Source organism: Salvelinus namaycush, chromosome 21 (genome assembly GCF_016432855.1).
Source record: "Salvelinus namaycush isolate Seneca chromosome 21, SaNama_1.0, whole genome shotgun sequence".
NCBI classification, from domain to species: domain Eukaryota; kingdom Metazoa; phylum Chordata; class Actinopteri; order Salmoniformes; family Salmonidae; genus Salvelinus; species Salvelinus namaycush.
This window is the reverse complement of record NC_052327.1, coordinates 45,934,587-45,955,837: the sequence shown is the minus strand read 5'-3', so window position 1 is coordinate 45,955,837 and position 21,251 is coordinate 45,934,587. Positions and strand designations below refer to the sequence as shown.

At 43.9% G+C, this 21,251-nt stretch overlaps 1 protein-coding gene across 1 annotated transcript in view; it reads right to left on the bottom strand.

The window, feature by feature from the left end:
- Window positions 1–21,251, bottom strand: part of LOC120065928 (neural-cadherin-like) — a 107,775-nt gene that overhangs the window by 24,174 nt on the left and 62,350 nt on the right. The window contains exons 17-27 of the mRNA XM_039016969.1: window positions 17,226–17,509; window positions 15,162–16,770; window positions 14,270–14,363; window positions 13,006–13,190; window positions 11,366–11,592; window positions 10,302–10,579; window positions 5,667–5,881; window positions 4,826–4,953; window positions 4,525–4,652; window positions 2,338–2,461; window positions 1,598–1,778 (exon numbers count right to left, since the gene is read on the bottom strand). Of these exons, the coding sequence (XP_038872897.1) occupies window positions 1,598–1,778; window positions 2,338–2,461; window positions 4,525–4,652; window positions 4,826–4,953; window positions 5,667–5,881; window positions 10,302–10,579; window positions 11,366–11,592; window positions 13,006–13,190; window positions 14,270–14,363; window positions 15,162–16,770; window positions 17,226–17,509 (3,453 nt within the window). The remainder of the gene's footprint in view (window positions 1–1,597; window positions 1,779–2,337; window positions 2,462–4,524; window positions 4,653–4,825; window positions 4,954–5,666; window positions 5,882–10,301; window positions 10,580–11,365; window positions 11,593–13,005; window positions 13,191–14,269; window positions 14,364–15,161; window positions 16,771–17,225; window positions 17,510–21,251) is intronic.

The window sequence follows — 21,251 nt, the reverse complement described above, 5'->3', positions numbered from 1 at the left end:
ATTTATTTCAGCTTTTATTTATTTCATCACATTCCCAGTGGGTCAGAAGTCTACATACACTCAATCAGCATTTGGTAGCATTGCCTTTAAATTGTTTGACTTGGGTCAAACATTCCGGGTAGCCTTCCACGAGCTTCCCACAATAAGTTGGGTGAATTTTGGCCCGTTCCTCCTCATAGAGCTGGTGTAACTGAGTCAGGTTTGTAGGCCTCCTTGCTCGCACACGCTTTTTCAGTTCTGCACACACATTTTCTATAGGATTGAGGTCAGGGCTTTGTGATGGCCACTCCAATACCTTGACTTTGTTGTCCCTAAGCCATTTTGCCACAAATTTGGAAGTATGCTTGGGATCATTGTCCATTTGGAAGATCCATTTGCGACCAAGCTTTAACTTCCTGACAGATGTCTTGAGATGTTGCTTCAATATATCCACATAATTTTCCTACCTCATGATGCCATCTATTTTGTGAAGTGCATCAGTCCCTCCTGCAGCAAAGCACCTCCACAACATGATGCTGCCACCCCCGTGCTTCACGGTTGGGATGGTGTACTTCGGCTTGCAAGCCTCCCCCTTTTTCCTCCAAAGATAACAATGGTCATTATGGCCAAACAATTATATTTTTGTTTCATCAGACCAGAGGACATTTCTCCCAAAAGTACAATATTTGTCCCCATGTGCAGTTGCAAACTGTATTCTGGCTTTTTTATGGCGGTTTTGGAGCAGTGCTGAGTGGCCTGAGTCCTTGGCCTGAGTCCTTGCTGAGTTGCCTTTCAGGTTATGTCGATATAGGACTCGTTTTACTGTGGATATAAATACTTTTGTACCCGCTTCCTCCAGCATCTTCACAAGATCCTTTGCTGTTGTTCTGGGATTGATTTGCACTTTTCGCACCAAAGTACGTTCATCTCTAGGAGACGGATGCATCTCCTTCCTGAGCGGTATGATGGCAGCGTGGTCCCATGGTGTTTATACTTGCGTACTATTGTTTGTACAGATGAACGTGGTAACTTTCAGGCATTTGGAAATTGCTCCCAAGTATGAACCAGACTTGTGGAGGTCTACAATTTGTTTTCTGAGGTCTTGGCTGATTTTTAAAATTTTCCCATGATGTCAAGCAAAGAGGCACTGAGTTTGAAGGTAGGCCTTGAAATACATCCACAGGTACACCTCCAATTGACTCAAACAATGTCAATTAGCCTATCAGAAGCTTCTAAAGCCATGACATCATTTTCTGGAATTTTCCAAGCTGTTTAAAGGCACAGTCAACTTAGTGTATGTAAACTTCTGACCCACTGGAATTGGGATACAGTGAATTATAAGTGAAATAATCTGTCTGTAAACAATTTTTCGAAAAATTACTTGTGTCATGCACACAGTGCTGACTTGCGAAAACTATAATTTGTTAACAAGAAATTTGTGGAGTGGTTGAAAAACGAGTTTTAATGACTCCAACCTAAGTGTATGTAAACATCCGACTTCAACTGTATGTCGTTTAGATCATATTAGGACTCTGCTATGCAATGCAGTCCACTCCACCTTATGATACCCAGAGACAACACCTGTTATAATCTGACTGTTAATTCTCTAAGGATATACCGTCTTCACAGTGGATCCCTGTGTACCCGGGCCCACACTGGCAGCTGAAGGAGTCCCACTGCCCGTTACAGTGCCCCCTGGCGCCACAGACTGGTACACCCATGTTCATACAGTTCCCATCAGTCAGAGAGCAGCCTGGGGCAGTGCTGGAGGATGCCGAGGGAGAGCCAAGGTCATAGAGCTGGAGCAGAGGGAAGAGAGAGAGAGGGGGGGGGGGGGGAATGAGGGGAGGAGAGAGAGATATGTGGAGGGACAGAGAGAAAGAGAGAGGAAGAGAAAAAAAATACAAATTGAGGGCGAGAGAGAGAAAAGAATAAGGGAGAGAGAGAGATGGCATGATATTTTAGGTGTATCTTCAATAATGCACAATACATCCTTTTCTGATGCCTAAAGTAGAGAGGTGCAAAGATCATGGGCATAAATGAGAGAAAGAACTTGAAGGAGAATACATTGCACCCGTACATGTAACCTGTCTGACAGGACTGATATAGTCTGACTAAAGTGGAATGTGATGACAGAGACATCAGCATTCAGAATATGTTCCCAGCTTAGCCTTGAGCTCACATTTACATTCCTCTTGAACTCCCGTTTTTAAAAACACCTTCCAGCGAGTCAACCAAACAGACCAAGGTGTGAGAAAATAAATAAAATTGCAATGTCTAGAGCCAAGATGGAGTGAGAGAGGTAGACTATTTTCTTGTTAGGGTGTTAGGCCAGAGCTGTAGACTTTTGTGTCTTACCTTACTGTCCACAACCAGGTTGCGCAGACAACCATTGAAGTGCTTTTGCTGTAGCTGGGGATACTCATAGGACATGTTCTCGTTGACCCCCCCTAGCTGCAACACCTGACTCCCATTCAGGTACCTGTGGAGGAGGACACACTTCACTGTCAATGTCTGACCATTCCGTCCGTCCATCCATCCATCCATCTATCTATCCATCAAGTTTGATTATTCGCAATATACATATGATATACACTCACCTACGTATTTATTTGGACAGTGATGCTAAAAAAAAATTGGGCTCTATACTCCAGCCTTTTGGATTTGAGATCAAATGTTTCATATGAGGCGACAGTACAGAATGTCACCTTTTGTTTGAGGGTATTTTCATACATATTTGTTTTACAGTTTAGAAATGAAAGCACTTTATGTTCTAGTCCCCCCATTTGAAGGTGCCATAAGTATTCGGACAAATGAACTTACAGTACCAGTCAAAAGTTTGGACACACCTACTCATTCCACAGTTTTTCCTTTATTTGGACTATTTTCTACATTGCAGAATAATAACGAAGACATCAAAACTATGAAATAACACACATGGAATCATGTAATAACCCAAAAAGTGTTAAACAAATCAAAATATATTTTATATTTGAGATTCTTCAAAGTAGCCACCCTTTGCCTTGATGACAGCTTTGCACACTCTTGCCATTCTCTCAACCATCTTCATGAGGTAGTCACCTGGAATGCATTTCAATTAACAGGTGTGCCTTGTTAAAAGTTCATTTGTGGAATTTCTTTCCTTCTTAATGTGTTTGAGCCAAGCAGTTGTGTTGTGACAAGGTAGGGGTGGTATACAGAAGATAGCCCTATTTGGTAAAATACCAAGTCCATATTATGGCAAGAACAGCTCAAATAAGCAAAGAGAAACGACAGTCCATCATTACTTTAAGACATGAAGGTCAGTCAATCCGGAAAATGTCAATAACTTTGAAACTTTCTTCAAGTGCAGTCGCAAAAACCATCAAGCGCCATGATGAAACTGGTTCTCATGGGGACCGCCACAGGAAAGGAAGACCAAGAGTTGCCTCTGCTGCAGAGGATAAATTCATTAGAGTTAACTGCATCTCAGATTGCAACCCAAATAAATGCTTCACAGAATTCAAGTAACAGAAACATCTCAACTTCAACTGTTCAGAGGAGACTGCGTGAATCAGGCCTGGTAGAATTGCTGCAAAGAAACCACTACTAAAGGACACCAATAATAAGAAGAGACTTGCTTGGGATAAGAAACACGAGCAATGAACATTAGACTGGTGGAAAACTGTCATTTGGTCTGATGAGTCAAAATGTGAGATTTTTGGTTCCAACCGCTGTGTCTTTGTGAGACGCAGAGCAGGTGAATGGATGATCTCTGAATGTGTGGTTCCCACTGTGAAGCATGGAGGAGGTGGTGTGATGGTGTGGGGGTGCTATGCTGGTGACACTGTCTGTGATTTATTTTGAATTCAAGGCACATTTAACCAGCATGGAAACCGCTGCATTCTGCAGTGATACGCCATCCCATCTGGTTTGCGCTTAGTAGGACTATCATTTGTTTTTTAACAGGCAATGACCCAACACACCTCCAGGCTGTGTAAGGGCTAATTGACCAAGAAGGAGAGTGATGGAGTGCTGCATCAGATGACCTGGCCTCCACAATCACCCATCCTCAACCCAATTGAGATCGTTTGGGATGAGTTGGACAGCAGAGTGAAAGAAAAGCAGCCAACAAGTGCTCAGCATATGTGGAAACTCCTTCAAGACCGTTGGAAAAGCATTTCAGGTGAAGCTGGTTGAGAGAATGATTCCACAATGATTACATCAAGCTGGTGACTACACACTTGTTGGATGCATTTGCAGTTTATTTTGGTTTGTTTCAGATTATGTTGTGCCCAATAGAAATTAATTGTAAATATTGTAATGTGTCATTTTGAAATCACTTTTACTGTAAATAAGAATATAATATGTTTCTGAACACTTCTACATGAATGTGGATGCTACCATGATCACAGATAATCATGAATGAATCGTGGATGGATAGAGGTTATTCATTTTTGTTATGCTTTTCAGAGGAACCATTTTGTCCATCCACAATATCTTGGCTGGCTAGAAGGTGTGATTGGTGCGACGTTCCAAGGGGCGGGGTTCTGAGGAGGACATTACCTGTCCCTATTAGGCGTGACTCCTCTGACCTCACAGGAGGAGCGGTCCTCAGTCATGGCCCAGCTGTCCACCCCCTCAGTTTCCATAACGATAGCACTGGAGCAGCGGTCCAGGGTGAAATGCACATCCTGAAAACAGGAGCGAGGTTAAAAACATGTGTCTGTGTGTGTTTCTGTGTGTGTGTGTGTGTGTGTGTGTGTGTGTGTGTGTGTGCGTGCGTGCGTACACACACACACACACACACACACACGTAAGAACATGAAAGAATGTGTTGAATACAGTCATCTAATAGTCCATTTACTTTACTGTTGCTTCTAACATCCAGTCGGTGCCAACGTCTGTCAGACACAACCATGTTGACCTGGAACTGCAGGACCAGGGTCCCAGACCCGTGGTTGATCTTCAGACTGGGTGTTCCACCAATCAGCTCTGAAGGGAAAGAGAGGTCATCAATATCAGCATCATCACCATGCCATTCCACCTACAGACTTAAAGGGTCAAAGTTCTACAGTGGTGTAGGATGCTCTTCTGATACTCTTAGAGGGATGTTGTTCAGTGTCAAATAGTAAATTCATACAAATGTACATACATTACATGAAACTGTATATATAGAGTTAATTCCAAAGGTATGGATCATTATTTTGGTCTACAATAATGAAAAAGTCAATCAATAAACAAGGCTACATTGTTTTAGTTTGAGTGGCTTGACTCTGTATGGGCTGAATGACTAAGCAACCCAATAAATCCAAATCATGCTGAATATCTCCCACACATCCAGTTAGTTATTCAATTCATGCACCTTGGTTGGACTGGGAGGCAGCGACAGTCTACATTTGCCATTGTGTAACAGAGGTGGTTTGTTAAACCATACTAGCCTGATGAATAACCTTGCTTGTATCATCCCCCCCAAAAAACAAGTTAGCTCCCAGCTAATGCCCATCGCTTAGCTCAGCGGGCTAACGTGTCTTACTGAGGCACGCAGACGACCCAAGTTCAAATCCCAAGATGATGAGTAACCTTGCCTGAGACCTAAAATCCAGAGTTACAGTGGCGTCCAGTTAATGCCTAGACTTTAGCTCAGATGGCTTTTGTGATCTCCATTACCCGGGTTCAAATCCTGGGTGGGTAACATATTACCCTACCTATAGCCATGTAGTCCTCTGGGTCTCCAGGCTGCAGGGTGGCCAGGGGCCCACTGTAGAGTAGCAGGCCGTCCTCAGCCTCTGTGATGAACTCCAGGGAAAGATGGCTATCAAAGCACGGCCTTATGGGAGGAAACCAAGCATAACCGTTGCCAAGGAAACTTCGCCTCGTCTGCTGGCATTCAGGACCCTCATGCTGCGGTGGGCACTGGCACCTGTGGTGGCATGAAACAAAAGCAGCCCAGAGAACATTAACAGTTATTTCTTCCCTATTGAAACATTATGATGGGGCTGGCTCTACTTTCACATATCTCTGTGTAAAGTGCTGTGGGATGTGACTATGTTTATAAATGACAACATACAGTAGACAGACAGGAGAATAGGACTAATAAAACACGCCACATACAGTAGCTGCTAGTGCATTAGGCATGAAACACATCAAGTACATATGAGAATACTGCATTTAATACATTAGATAGCCTTATCACATTGTTCAGCCTGTGAGCCTCAACACAGGTTTTGTTGCTGAAAAATCCCTTACAACCGCTCGGCAGCACATCAGATCCCTTTGTTCGAACATGATTCATACTTTTCTAGGTACCCTACAGTATCACTGATTCTCAATATCTCCTCGTTTCCGACCCATTACTCTACTGTGCAGATTCCCTGGCATGGTGAAGTGCATGTGTGTGTTAAGCTAGCAGTGGTCCATAGAAGAGCTCGAGTCTGTAATCAAGGCAAAGGAAGGGAAAGGAGAACTAGTCGCCGCTACATCAGCTAGAGTGCTTCTTCATGGTATTCCTCCCAACTAGCTCTAGAATTAGACGTTCATAAAAAAATTCTCAAACATCAAATTTCGAAGTTGTTGCAAACTTTAATTTTTAAGGTACATGCTGACCAGACCAGTATCACACGCATGTTGATTTTGTCCAACCAAACCAGACGCGATCAGGACACGCAGGTTGAAATATCAAAACGAACTCTGAACCAACTATATTAATTTGGGGACAGGTCGAAAAGCATTAAACATTTATGGTAATTTTGCTAGCTAGCTAGCTGTTACTAGCTAATTTGTCTTGGGATATAAACATTGGGTTCTTATTTTACCTGAAAGGTACAAGGTCCTCTACTCCGACAATTAATCCACGGATAAAAGGGTGCACCAAGTTCGTTTCTAGTAATCTCCCCTCCTTCAGGCTTCTTCTTCTACTTTGGACTTTATATGGTGGTTGACAACCAACTTTAAGGTGCATTACCACTACCAACTGGACTGGAGTGTGGACCTAAGTTCCTCTTTAAATCACCAATGTGGGTATGTGCTCCTAAAAACCAATAGGGAGATGGCAAGTGGGTATATGCTCCTAAAAACCAATGAGGAGATAGGAGAGGCGGGACTTGCAACCAAATTCTATTTTAGCGCCTGGCTATGCAAACACTCATTGACGCGCGCGAACAGTGTTGGTGCAATGATTGAATAACATGTACAGTATCAGTCAAAAGTTTGGACACACCTACTCATTCAAGGGTTTTTCTTTATTTTGACTATTTACCACATTGTAGAATAATAGTGAAGATATCAAAACTATGAAACCAGCATGGCTACCACAGCATTCTGCAGCAATACGCCATCCCATCTGGTTTGTGCTTAGTAGGACTATCATTTGTTTTTCAACAGGTCAATGACACAACACACCTCCAGGCTGTGTAAAGGCTATTTAACCAAGAAGGAGAGTGATGGAGTGCTGCATCAGATGACCTGGCCTCCACAATCACCCGACCTCAACCGAATTGAGATGATTTGGGATGAGTTGGACCGCCTGTCACACCCAGATCTGTTTCACCTGTCTTTGTGCTTGTCTCCACACCCCTCCAGGTGTCGCCAATCTTCCTCATTATCCCCAGTGTATTTATACCTGTGTTTGTCTGCTGCCAGTTCTTGTCTTGTCAGGTCTTACCAGCGTGTTTTCCCGTCTCCCTGCTGTCTCAAGTTCTGTTTCCTAGTTTCCCCAGTTCTGACCATTCTGCCTGCCCTGACCCCGAGCCTGCCTGCCGTTCTGTAACTGCCTGACTCTGACCCGCTTCCGGAACTCTGCCTGTCCTGACCCTGATCCTGCCTGCTGTTCTGTACCTTATTGACTATGCCCTGGATTACAGACCTCTGCCTTTGACCTGTCTTTTGCCAATAAACATCTGTATGCTGTATGCATCTGGGTCTTATCCTGAGTTCTGATACCGCCGAGTGAAGGAAAAGCAGCCAACAATAGCTCAGTATATGTTGGAACTCCTTCAAGACTGTTGGAAAAGCATTCCAGGTGAAGCTGGTTGAGAGAATGCCAAGAGTGAGCAAAGCTGTCATCAAGGCAAAGGGGGGCTACTTTGAAGAATCTCAAATATAAAATATATTTAGATTTGTTTAACACTTTTTGGATTATTACATGATTCCATGTGTGTTATTTCATAGTTTTGATGTCTTCAGTATTATTCTACCGTGTAGAAAATAGTAAAAATAAAGAAAAACCCTTGAATGAGTAGGTATGTCCAAACTTTTGACTGGTATATACAGTGGGGCAAAAAAGTATTTAGTCAGCCACCAATTGTGCAAGTTCTACCACTTAAAAAGATGAGAGAGGCCTGTAATTTTCATCATATGTACACTTCAACTATGACAGACAAAATGAGAAAAAAAATTCCAGAAAATCACATTGTAGGATTTTTAATGAATTTATTTGCAAATTATGGTGAAAAATAAGTATTTGGTCACCTACAAACAAGCAAGATTTCTGGCTCTCACAGACCTGTAACTTCTTCTTTAAGAGGCTCCTCTGTCCTGTTCTTCATGCTATACCTCCACTTCTTCATGCTATTCCTCCACTTCTTCATGCTATTCCTCCACTTCTTCATGCTATACCTCCACTTCTTCATGCTATTCCTCCACTTCTTCATGCTAATCCTCCACTTCTTCATGCTATTCCTCCACTTCTTCATGCTATTCCTCCACTTCTTCATGCTATACCTCCACTTCTTCATGCTATACCTCCACTTCTTCATGCTATTGCTCCACTTCTTCATGCTATACCTCCACCTCTTCATGCTATTCCTCCACTTCTTCATGCTATACCTCCACTTCTTCACGCTATTCCTCCACTTCTTCACGCTATTCCGCCACTTCTTTATTGTATGCCTCCTCTAGTGAATCTGCATGCCTACTAGCCGTAAACAGTAATCAAATAAATGCCTTGATATAAAGTGAAATACACACAGAGAGAAAAATATCACTTTGAATCCAAAACAGGACAGAATATTCTCAGACCCCTGGTGAAACGTGATGTGAGACTAACTTGCCTTGGTAGATAATGTCAGAGCCATCTATTTTCATGTGGCGTCGTATCTGAGGGGATGGCTCTGCTTTGTACAGTTAGGGGCTGTTTTCTCTTTCTGTCAAAATCTCCAACTCTGTTTATTCTGCAGAGGGCCAAGACATGTCAGGAATACTGATCCATACAGAGAGAGACAGGGGATGATTCTGTGGTGTGTGTAAGCACACATACATACATGGAGAAAGCATGCACACACGTTTGTGCCTGAACATACACACACGTACACACGTACACACACATACACATACATATACATATACACACACACATAACACACCTTCCCAGGCATTCTCCATGTGACTCCAGAGAGCAATGCCAATCCAGACTCCAGAGCACAGGTCATGTTTCTTCCTCTGACTGACACGGTCTGATAAGGCCAATGTCTCAGACTGGCTATTAAGCTCTCTCGACATGGGATTTGCCCAAAATTTGATTTTTCACACACATTCTGAATACACATTGGGTTATATAGCAGCATCTATATTCTGACAAGGGCTCTCTCACAAGACTGCAGACTGCAGCATGCTTTTTACTAGTGCCCATAGGGCTCTGGGACACACCCCATGAGTGTGATCTTCATGTTCTAAGGCCTTAAGGCAGACGTCTGTTTGCCTTACTTAACTTTACATGTAAATGGTATTAAGTGGGATTCTGAAAAGTTGTCAGCACTTGGGAGAGGGGTGTGTAGTGCTTGTTGTAATCTCACTGGCCCACATTTCTTAAATCCTACCAATTCTCATCATCAAATTAGCTCCATGCTATTTCCTCTGTGATACACCCACACCCTTGTACTTTTTAAAATGGATTTCTGACTGCTTTATATGCTTTATGAGGCAATTTATCATCAAGCTATAGATTTTTTTTACCCTGAATTTATTGTCATTCTTCTTCTCTAATTTATTCAGATTGGTGTCATTTCTGATTATGGTATAATTTTCTCCACATCAACATCTGTGTCTAGATTTCCTCCTGACTATTTCTATCACCTTCTCTTAATTATCTCTCAATTGTCTCCGATGGAAGGATCTTTATCTTGTGTAATAAATAAATTACCATAAAGACAGGATACGATCGTGTTCGGTAGAGTTAAAGCGGAAGAAAAAGCTCCGAAATAGAGTGAAAAAATGAGGAACTATCTGCACATGTTCAATAAGACACTCTTATTTGTGTTTTCTGCTGCGATGTGCCCTAATGAACAAAACCCAGTTCACATAGTCCTCAGGTGATGGTATTGCTTTGGTCCCTACTCTCTGCTCACCTGTACCCACTGAGGGTATCCATGCAGGTGCCTCCATTGAAGCAGGGGTTTGTGAGGTAGGAGGAACAAGCCTGATGGACCCGGTCCCTGGCAGAGCAGCCACACCGGGCAGAGGACATCAACGTCACAGACACCAGTGCTATGTTCCCGGCATCGACCAGAGTGGGTGTGTCACTGACGCTGAGCTGTGTGGAGCAGCCGCCACCCGGCCTGCAGTCTGTGTACACACACTCATCCACCTCTACCTGGGACACGTTCACCCGCAGCAGAGACTGCAGCTGAGGAGACGGACAGAGAGAGGGGTTGGGGAAGAGAAAGAGGGGGATAGAGAGAGATGGAGAGAGAGAGATGGAGAGAAAGAGAGAGGGAAGGAGAGAGAGGGGGAGAGAAAGAGAGAGAGCGAGAGAGAGTTGGAGAGAGCGAGAGAGAGGGGGGAGAGGGAGAGAGAGATGGAAAGAGAGAGAGAGCGGGAGAGTGAAATAGGGGGAGAGAGGGGATGAGTAGATAGATAGATAGATATAGATAGATAGATAGATAGATAGATAGATAGATAGATAGATAGATAGATAGATAGATAGATAGATAGATAGATAGATAGATAGATAGATAGATAGATAGATAGATAGATAGATAGATAGATAGATAGATATAGATAGAGAGGGTAAGGGAAGTAAGGGAGGACAGAGAATGATGAGCCTGGCTGATACTCCTCACACATACAAATATTTACTTAAAAAGAAACGAGTACATCTCCAAAATGCCAGATTTATTTTCAATAAATGAATGAGTCCTGAGATAGACAGAGGAAGGAGGGTTGGCGAGAGAGTGAAAGAGGGATGGCGAGATAGAGGGAATGGGGTGAGGGAGAGAGAGAATGAGTAAGGAAGCAGTTATGAACACAGAAGGGGGAGAGTTGATGCGAACAACATTAATGAAAAAGATATGAATGCACATTGCACCTCTTGGCTGATAAAGAAACGATATCGACAACACCAAGCTCTGCACCCAGAGATGTATGAGCTAAGATCCCTATCTTCAAGACGGGAAAACATTGAGGCGTGTACCTTCTTTGTATGCGCCGCCAGGTATCCGTGTAGTTTCTCTGGGCGCAGGTAGCCATCGCTGTGCACAGAAAAGCGCACGTCCAGCGTCTTCGGTCTAATGTCTGTCAGGCTGAAGACGTTGATTGTGCCTGATCTGATGGACAGGTGTTCAGACAGGAAGCCCCTGAACATATCCTGTCGACTCCTCTCGTCCACCCGGGACTCAATAAACTCTCTGGCAGTGATGCCTGCAGAAGGAGGAAATACACACACATACGCACACACACACAGGCACACACACAGATAGAAACACACCTCAGGCATTAGAACCTCAAGAACATTCACTATTTACTGACAGGGGAAGTTGATCAAAGTGAACTCAGTCTTGGTTCAATTAGCAAATAGAATTGATCTATACTGGCCTCACATTGATTCACTCACCCATGTAGTGAAACTATTTAACTTACCGTTCTTTAATTATTTCCACTGAGACCGATTCTTGGCTCCAGTATAAAACATTGACGGCCTCACTGTCAAATAGATTTAGAGGTCGAAGCATTAGCAATGCAATGCGTCTCTTCTAATAATATCGGAGAGGATGGAAAAAGTCCTCTTTAATCTCTACAAAGTGAAATTGATGCCCTGGCATGCCTAATAGCCTTGCAGTCTATTCATAAAATTGATTTTCAAATGTCAAGGACTAACCTGGCAGTTTTGAAATTGACCTTTACATTTGGGATTTGCCCAGAGAGAGCCAAAAGACCAAGACATTAAACTTAATATGTTTGTGAAAACAGCACCTGAGGTGTGATACACACTGCTGCTTGAAGTGATAGGGACTATAGGTTATCCTAATAGATTTGTTATAAAGTACATACCTCACAGCTTGTAAAGGTGAAAAGGTGAGCTCCCCCAATTCGACGTAAATCGCTTGGATCTTTTGTAAAAGCTTAACATAAATCCAATCCATTGAATTTGCTGACTCACAGCGTAGCCTCAGATGTAAAAGTACCAGTTCTAGATCCAGAGATACTCTCTATTTTAAGGTGTATAAGTCTACAGGTTTCTGTACGTTTTTTAATTAATTCATTTTTTATAATTTACTCATTCTTCTTTCTTCTATTTTAATCCAGAGAGCAGCAGCTGATTCCCCATGAATTAATATCACAACCTGATTGAATCCTAATGACAAAACCTTGTCTATTATTATCTTTCTCAAACCAAACATATGTCTCGAAAGCTACATTGTCTATCTCTCCAACAACAGAACGAAGTAAAATAAAAAGCCTGACGTTTGGTGTGGGCGGCAAGATGAGCGATAGAGTGCAAGAGAAAGGAAAACAAATGGAAAAGGTTATTCATGTTGACAGGTTCAGACTCATCATCTCATATAGAGCATCCCTGCTGTGGAGTAACAGCAGCTGAAGTAGCACGACTCTAGTTGCTGAACGATGGGTGGGTCCCTCTGTTGAAAGGGTTCTACATTGAACCCAAAAGGGTTCCACCTGGAACCAAAAGGGGTTTTACCTGGAACCCTATTGGGACAGCGAAGAACCCTTTTAGGTTCTAGACAGCACCTTTTTTTCTAAGAGTGTAGTCACAAATCATGACATAAACTGTAGAATAGATAAGTACGATGTTGTCATGCTGCAGTAGCTTACCGGTCAGACGCAGGGAGGCTGACGAGTGGATGGCCATGTCCTCTAGCTCCCGGACGTGAACTGTGACCCCAGACACCACGTCTGGCCACACCCCGTCCGACACTCCCACTCTGAGATAGTAGCTTCCCGCTAGGGTGTTCTGTCTGATGGCCAGGTGGCCTGAACTCTTGTCTAGAGTGAAATACCTGTAGGGGAGGACATAAATGTGGTGGAAAACTTAAATGACTGGGTAGTATTCATTAAGGGCATGCAATGGAAAACATTTTAAAATACAACGGAAAATGGAAATAAATGTTTCTTATTGAACAAGGCCAAGCAGTTTAAGTGTTTATTCCATGTTTTATTCCGTTTTGTGCCTACAACCCTGGACAACCAAAGGAAATTAACGGAAATAACAACTGTTTTGTTTCTGCTGGGAGGTAAATGCTATTTTGTTTACATCTCCACCAAAGGAGCTCGGTAGTTGTCATAGAAACGGGTCAGGATTGGCATATGAATAAAACAGGAATGTGTAAAATATGCAATTGAGATTTTCTTCTGTTCTCTGACTGTGTTAGATGCAAAATTGCAAACAATCTTGGTGTAAATATTCTTGATCCTTGTTCCCCAGCGAGTCCACCAGTTGATATGATACAAATGCATCCTCTGATTGCTCTGATTACATTAACATTTGACATTTTTGTCATTTAGAAAATGCTCTTATCCAGAGCGACTTACAGGAGCAATTAGGGTTAAGTGCATGTTGAACAAGAGGCACTTGTTGGCCAAGTAGGAAATGTGGTAATATCCTCCATCCTTTCCATTTCTTTGACTTTCTTTGACTGTTACTGTTCATTGTCTCTCCTGTTGCCTAGTCACTTTATCCCTATTTATATGTATATATCTACCTAAATTACCTCTTACCCTTGCACATCAACTCGGTACTGGTACCCTGTGTATATAGCCAAGATATCGTTACTCATTGTGTATTTATTCCTCATGTTATTATCTTTCAATATTTCTATTATTTCTTTATTTTTCTCTCTGCATCATTGGGAAGGGCTCATAAGTAAGCATTTCACTGTTAGTCTACACCTGTTGTTTACCAAGCATCTGACAAATCACATTTCATTTTATTTGACTCTGAGACTTTGAGTGAAAATAGCTGAAAGTCATATTTATAGGGATACATATTTGCATCTGTCATATGTTAACTGTTTAACTGATTAACTGATTAACTGTCCTGTTATGACTCACGCTGGTTACAGACAAACATAACACCTACCTCATTCCTCCTGCGTCTAAGGTGTAGGTCTTGTTGTCCCAATCATCTTGATCAGGGGCATAGACCTTGCCCAGCGAAGTAGTCTGCATCCTTCCTGTCCAGCGCACACAAAGACTTTGATTTTGTCTGAAAACAACGGTTTCCAAACCGAAAGTGATAGAGGCCCCAGGCCGCTTATCTTCAGCCGTTTTCTTATCTGCTGTTCTGTGATTCTGCTGTTTCTGTTCTTCCTATTCTGTTCATGAGTGTGAAGTCCCACTGTCTGGGTTGAATAGGCTTCCAGTACTTGAGATGCGAGGAGCGCTGACAGCTTAAGGAAGTCAGGGCTATCTCACTATGGATTATGTTATTATCGAGCCCCAGTGCCAGCGTACTGCAGCTGGGTAAACAACCGGGGCCTGTATGAGTCAAGCTGCTGCAGTGTTTCACACAATTACCGAAAACTAAAGAATCCAGGTCTATGATCAGAACTTTAACGGGCCTAACAATCCCCCCTGAGGAACACCACAGATCTTATAATGGTCAAGTTAACATCAGGGCCAGATACAATTAGCAGAGTGGAGAGAGTGTGTGGGGGTTGAATGTTCTTAAGCCCGAAGGAATGAGTTGCAATCAAGAATCATAAAATGCTGCAACAAAATGCTAATATTTGCCCTGGGTGTATCAATTACTAATTCCGACAATACAGAATAGGTACACAGAAAGACAGAAAGAGCACCTCCATGCTGTGCTAACTTGGGTAAAAGCCTGGATCCATATTCACAAAGAATCTTAGAGTTGCCTTTTAAATCATGAAGAATAAAAGGGGGGACTTGATCCTAGATCAGCACACCTACTCTTAGAGGCTTCGTGAATACAAATGTCTAAAAGTTGATGGAAAGTTGGGACTCACCCCTCCGACTGTGAACGTAAATCTCCTTCTCTCCCTCCTGGTGGGCGTTGTCATTCTGGTCGCCCACGGTGATGGTGAGCGTGTTGGTGACCGTCATTGGCGGACGGCCGCTGTCCGTCATGACCACGGGCAGGAGGAACTCCCTCTGGCGCTCACGGTCGAAGCGGCGCAGCGCGGTGAGCGTTGCCGTGCCATTGCCATGGTCCTGCAGGTGGAAGTCGGGGGCGTAGAGACGGGGAAGGGCGAGGGAGAAGGGAGGCCCATTCTCTGGGGAGTCCCTGTCGATAACGTGGAGCAGCGAGGAGGTCTGGTTGAGCCACACCAGCTGTGGAGCAGGGCTGTTCTCCCAGAGGACAGGGATGTAGGCCACCTCCAACTCTGGCCCATTGTCATTAACATCAAGCAGGCTCAGCTGGACCGTGGCGCTCCCCGTCAACGCCGGACTCCCGCGGTCTGTTGCCATGACAACCAGCTGGTACTCGGGCATTGTCTCTCTGTCCAGCGGGCGGGTCACGGTCACAATGCCGTCTCGGTCCACTATAAAATTACCGTACGGGTCTGACTCTGGGGAGATGCTGTAGACTATTTCCCCATTCAGGTCAGAGTCTGAGTCATTGGCCATCACCTGGGTGATGCTGGTTCCCACGGCAACATCCTCCACTAGAGGGGCGAGGGGGTAGAAGGTGGTGGTGAACACAGGTATGTGGTCGTTCTCGTCCACCACCTGGATGATGCAGTGGATGAGGCTGGAGAAGTCAGAGTCCTCCACCTGGATGGTGAGGTTGAAGCGCTGCTCCCCGGGCCTCTCATAGTCCAGCCCCTTCCTCAGCTTCAGACTCCCAGACTGCTCTGCTCTGTGGCTCACCATGTAGAACCTCTCCCGCTGGTCCTCCGCCACCACACTGAAGCCCAGCAGGCCGTGAGGGCCAGAGTCTGGGTCCACAGCTTCCAGCTCCAGCACGGTTGAGTCTGGAGGGCTGCTCTCAGACACACGAGCCCCACACCACTCATCTTTGAACCGGGGGGTATGGTCGTTCAGGTCCATGATGATGATAGTGGAGGTAGCTGTACCCACCATGTCCCCTCCATCCCTGGCTTCGACCACCAGCTGGTGCCGCTCTGCCACCTCCCTGTCCAGCCCGCCGGTCACCACGGAGATGGTGCCCGTACTAGCGTCGATTGTAAAAAGTTCCTCAGAATCCGCGTCACGGGCGTTCTCGATGATACGATAGGTGAGGATGGCGTTCTGACCCACTGCCGTGTCGTCAAGGTCTACCGCCGTCATCTCCATGACAAAAGTTCCTGGAGGTGAGTTCTCGGCTACGTTGCCGTGGCAGCCATCGGGTGCGCAGGTGAAAGCGGGCTCGTTGTCATTGATGTCCCACACGTTGATGATGACGTCAGTGAAGCCGGTGAGCCCCTCCCCTTTCTCGTCCGTGGCCAGGACCACGAAGCGCCACACAGCCCGCTCCTCGCGGTCCAGCGTCTTCTGGGCGTACATCTCCCCCGTGATCTCATTAATCACAAACTGAGAGTCCGCCCCCTGACCATGGAGAGAGTAGCGGACGGCATCCTGGTCTGCATCCTTGTCTGGGTCTGTGGCCGTCACCTGGTGAGACACCCAAATCATCAACAATCAACATCTAAGAGTGTGTGTGTGTGTGTGTGTGTGTGTGTTTGTGTGTGTGCCTGTCTTTCTAAGCAAGCATCCCATCAATCTATCTTTACATCCATTGTTTATGTAATGGATAGCAGACTTGTCATGTACATGCAAGCATTTGATATTTATGCTTGATAAAGATTATCCTGGCTAGCTGACTGTTTGTGCATTCAAAATGAATCCCTGCCTTGTCAATGAACAAAACAGTGTGTTGATTCAAGCAGAAACAGAAAGACACCCAGGCTAGAGACAGAAATAAATTGTAGTGACATGTAGTTATTAGCTATAGCTAGTATATATAGTTAGTATACAGAAGCATGCATTTGACATGAATGATTGAGCCTCGGTACCTGACCGCTCAAACAGAAACAGACTGGCACCTAGGTTAGAGAAAGAACACACACCTGGAGCACAAAGACCGGTGAGCCATCTAGCTCCTCTGTCACTGAGCCATAGTACTCATTCATGGAGAAGACGGGCGCCTCGTCGTTCTTGTTGACCACGTTGACCACCACGGCGGCGTAGTCCTCCCACTTCCCGTCCGATGCCAGCACCAGCAGCTTGTACCTCTTCTGCTGCTCGTAGTCCAGAGGCTGGGCGACAAAGATGGTTCCCACCTCAGGCTCTATGTCAAACACCCCCCCTGTGTTGCCTGAAGTTATCTGGTAGCGCAACTTGGCATTGGCACCTGGGGAGGGACCAGGGAATTTAAGTGGTAATTCTGGGGGATGGAGTTCTAGATGCTGTACTTAGAATTTGGACAAGTCTGAAATGGCACCCTATTCCTTACTTAGTCCAATACTTGTTTGCCTCATAGTGCTCTGTCCAAAAGCAGTGCTTCATACAAGGAACATGGTGCTATTTCATATGCAGCCTCAGAACATACAGTTGAAGTCAGAAGTTTACATACACTTAGGTTGGAGTCATTAAAACTCGTTTTTCAACCACTCCACAAATTTCTTGTTAACAAACTATAGTTTTGGCAAGTCGGTTAGGACATCTACTTTGTGCATGACACAAGTAGTTTTCCCAACAATTGTTTACAGACATAATATTTCACTTATATTTCACTGTATCACAAATCCAGTGGGTCAGACGTTTACATACACTAAGTTGACTGTGCCTTTAAACAGCTTGGAAAATTCCAGAAAATTATGTCATGGCTTCAGAAGATTCTGATAGGCTAACTGACATCATTTGAGTCAATTGGAGGTGTACCTGAGGATGTATTTCAAGGCCTACCTTCCAACAAAGCAAGCAAAGTCCATTTTGTCTTTGCTTGACATCATGGGAAAATCAAAAGAAATGAGCCAAGACCTCAGAAAAAACATTGTAGACCTCCACAAGTCTGGTTCATCCTTGGGAGCAATTTCCAAATGCCTGAAGGTACCACGTTAATCTGTACAAACAATAGTACGCAAGTATAAACACCATGGGACCACGCAGCCGTCATACCGTTCTGTGTCCTAGAGATGAACGTACTTTGGTGCAAAAAGTGCCAATCAATCCCAGATCAACAGCAAAGGACCTTGTGAAGATGTTGGAGGAAACAGGTTCAAAAGTATCAATATCCACAGTAAAACGAGTCCTATATCGACATAACCTGAAAGACCGCTCAGCAAGGAAGAAGCCACTGTGTCACGCCCTGACCGTAGACATTTTTTTATTCTCTATGTTTGGTTGGTCAGGGTGTGACTCGGGTGGGAAACTCTATGTTCTTTGTTTCTATGTTTTGGCCAGGTATGGTTCTCAATCAGGGACAGCTGTCTATCGTTGTCTCTGATTGGGAATCATACTTAGGCAGACTTTTTTCCTTTGGTATTTGTGGGTAGTTGTCTTTGTTAGTGGCATGATAGCCGAAGTAAGCTTCACGGTCGTTTCCTTAATCTTTGTTTTGTTGGCGACATTTACAGCGATCGTGACACACTGCTCCAAAACCACCATAAAAAAAGCCAGACTACGGTTTGCAACTGCACATGGGGACAAAGATCGTAACTTTTGGAGAAATGTCCTCTGGTCTGATGAAACAAAAATAGAACTGTTTGGCTATAATGACCATCATTATGTTTGGAGGAAAAAGGGGGAGGTTTGCAAGCCGAAGAACACCATCCCAACCGTGAAGCACAGGGGTGGCAGTATCATGTTCTGGGGGTGCTTTGCTGCAAGAGGGACTGGTGCACTTCACAAAATAGATGGAATCATGAGGTAGGAAAAATATGTGGATATATTGAAGCAACATCTCAAGACATCAGTCAGGAAGTTAAAGCTTGGTCGCAAATGGGTCTTCCAAATGGACAATGACCCCAAGCATACTTCCAAAGTTGTGGCAAAATGGCTTAGGGACAACAAAGTCAAGGTATTGGAGTGGCCATCACAAAGCCCTGACCTCAATCCTATAGAAAATTTGTGGGCAGAACTGAAAAAGTGTATAAGAGCAAGAAGGCCTATAAACCTGATTCAGTTACACCAGCTCTGTCAGGAGGAATGGGTCAAAATTCACCCAACTTATTGTGGGAAGCTTGTGGAAGGCTACCCGAAACGTTTGACGCAAGTTAAACAATTTAAAGGCAATGCTACCAAATACTAATTGGGTGTATGTAAACTTCTGACCCACTGGGAATGTGATGAAATAAAAGCTGAAATAAATCATTCTCTTGTCACGCCCTGACCTTAGAGATCCTTTTTATGTCTCTATTTGGTTTGGTCAGGGTGTGATTTGGGGTGGGTATTCTATGTTCTTTAGTTCTATTATTTGTATTTCTATGTTTTGGCCGGGTAGGGTTCTCAATCAGGGACAGCTGTCTATCGTTGTCTCTGATTGAGAACCATACTTAGGTAGCCCTTTTTCCCACCTGTCTTTGTGGGAGGTTGACTTTGTTTGTGGCACATTGCCTTAAGCTTCACGGTTTGTTTTGTATTGTTTATTGTTTTGTCGGCGTCATTTCTAATAAAAAGAAAATGTACGCTCACCACGCTGCACCTTGGTCCACTTCATTCAACAGCCGTGACATCTCTCTACTATTATTCTGATATTTCACATTCTTAAAATAAAGTGGTGATCCTAACTGACCAAAGACAGGGGATTAAATGTCAGGAATTGTGAAAAACTGAGTTTAAATGTATGTAAACTTCCGACTTTAACTGTATATACAGTACCAGTCAAAAGTTTGGACACACCTACTCAAGGAATTTTCTTAATTTTTTACATTGTAGAATAATAGTGAAGACATCAACACTATGACATAACACATATGGAATCATGTAGTAACCAAAAAAGTGTTAAACAATAAAAAATTGTTTAAAGCAGCCACCCTTTGCCTTGATGACAGCCTTGCGCACTCTCGGCATTCTCTCAACCAGCTTCACCTAGAATGCTTTTCCAACATTCTTGAAGGAGTTCCCACATATGCTGAGCACTTGTTTGGTGATTTTCCTTCACTCTGCTGTCCAACTCATCCCAAACCATCTGAATTGAGTTGAGGTTAGGTGATTTTGGAGGCCAGGTCATCTGATGCAGCTCTCCATCACTCTCCTTCTTGGTCAAATAGCCATTACACAGTTTAGAGGTGTTGGGTCCATGTCCTGTTGAAAAACAAATGATAGTCCTACTAAGAGCAAACCAGATGGAATGGTGTATCACTACAGAATGCTGTGGTAGCCATGCTGGTTAAGTGTGCCTTGAATTCTAAATAAATCACTGACAGGTGTCACCAGCAAAGCACCCCCACACCATCTCACCTCCTCCTCCTCCATGCTTCACGGTGGAAACCACACATGCAGAGATCATCCATTCACCTACTCTGTGTCTCACAAAAACACAGCGGTTGGAACCAAAAATCTCAAAATTGGACTCATCCGACCAAAGGACAGATTTCCACCAGTCTAATGTCCATTGCTCATGCTGCTTAGCCCAAGCAAGACTCTTCTTCTTATTGGTGTCCTTTAGTAGTGGTTTCTTTGCAGCAATTCGATCATGAAGGCCTGATTCACGCATCCTCTGAACAGTTGATGTTGAGATGTGTCTGTTACTTGAACTCAGTGAAGCATTTATTTGGGCTGCAATTTCTGAGGCTGGTAATGAATGTATCCTCTGCAGCAGAGATAACTCTGGGTCTTCCTTTCCTGTGGTGGTCCTAATGAGAGCCAGTTTCATCATAGCGCTTGATGGTTTTTGCGACTGCACTTGAAGAAACTTTCTAAGTTCTTGAATTTTTCCAGATTGACTGACCTTCATATCTTAAGGTAATGATGGACTGTCATTTCTCTTTGCTTATTTGAGCTGTTCTTGCCAAAATATGGACAAATAGGGCTATCTTCATAGGGCTATCTGTATACCACCCCTACCTTGTCACAACACAACTGATTGGCTCAAACACATTAAGATGGAAAGAAATTTCACAAATGTACTTTTAACTTCTTATGGCTGCAGG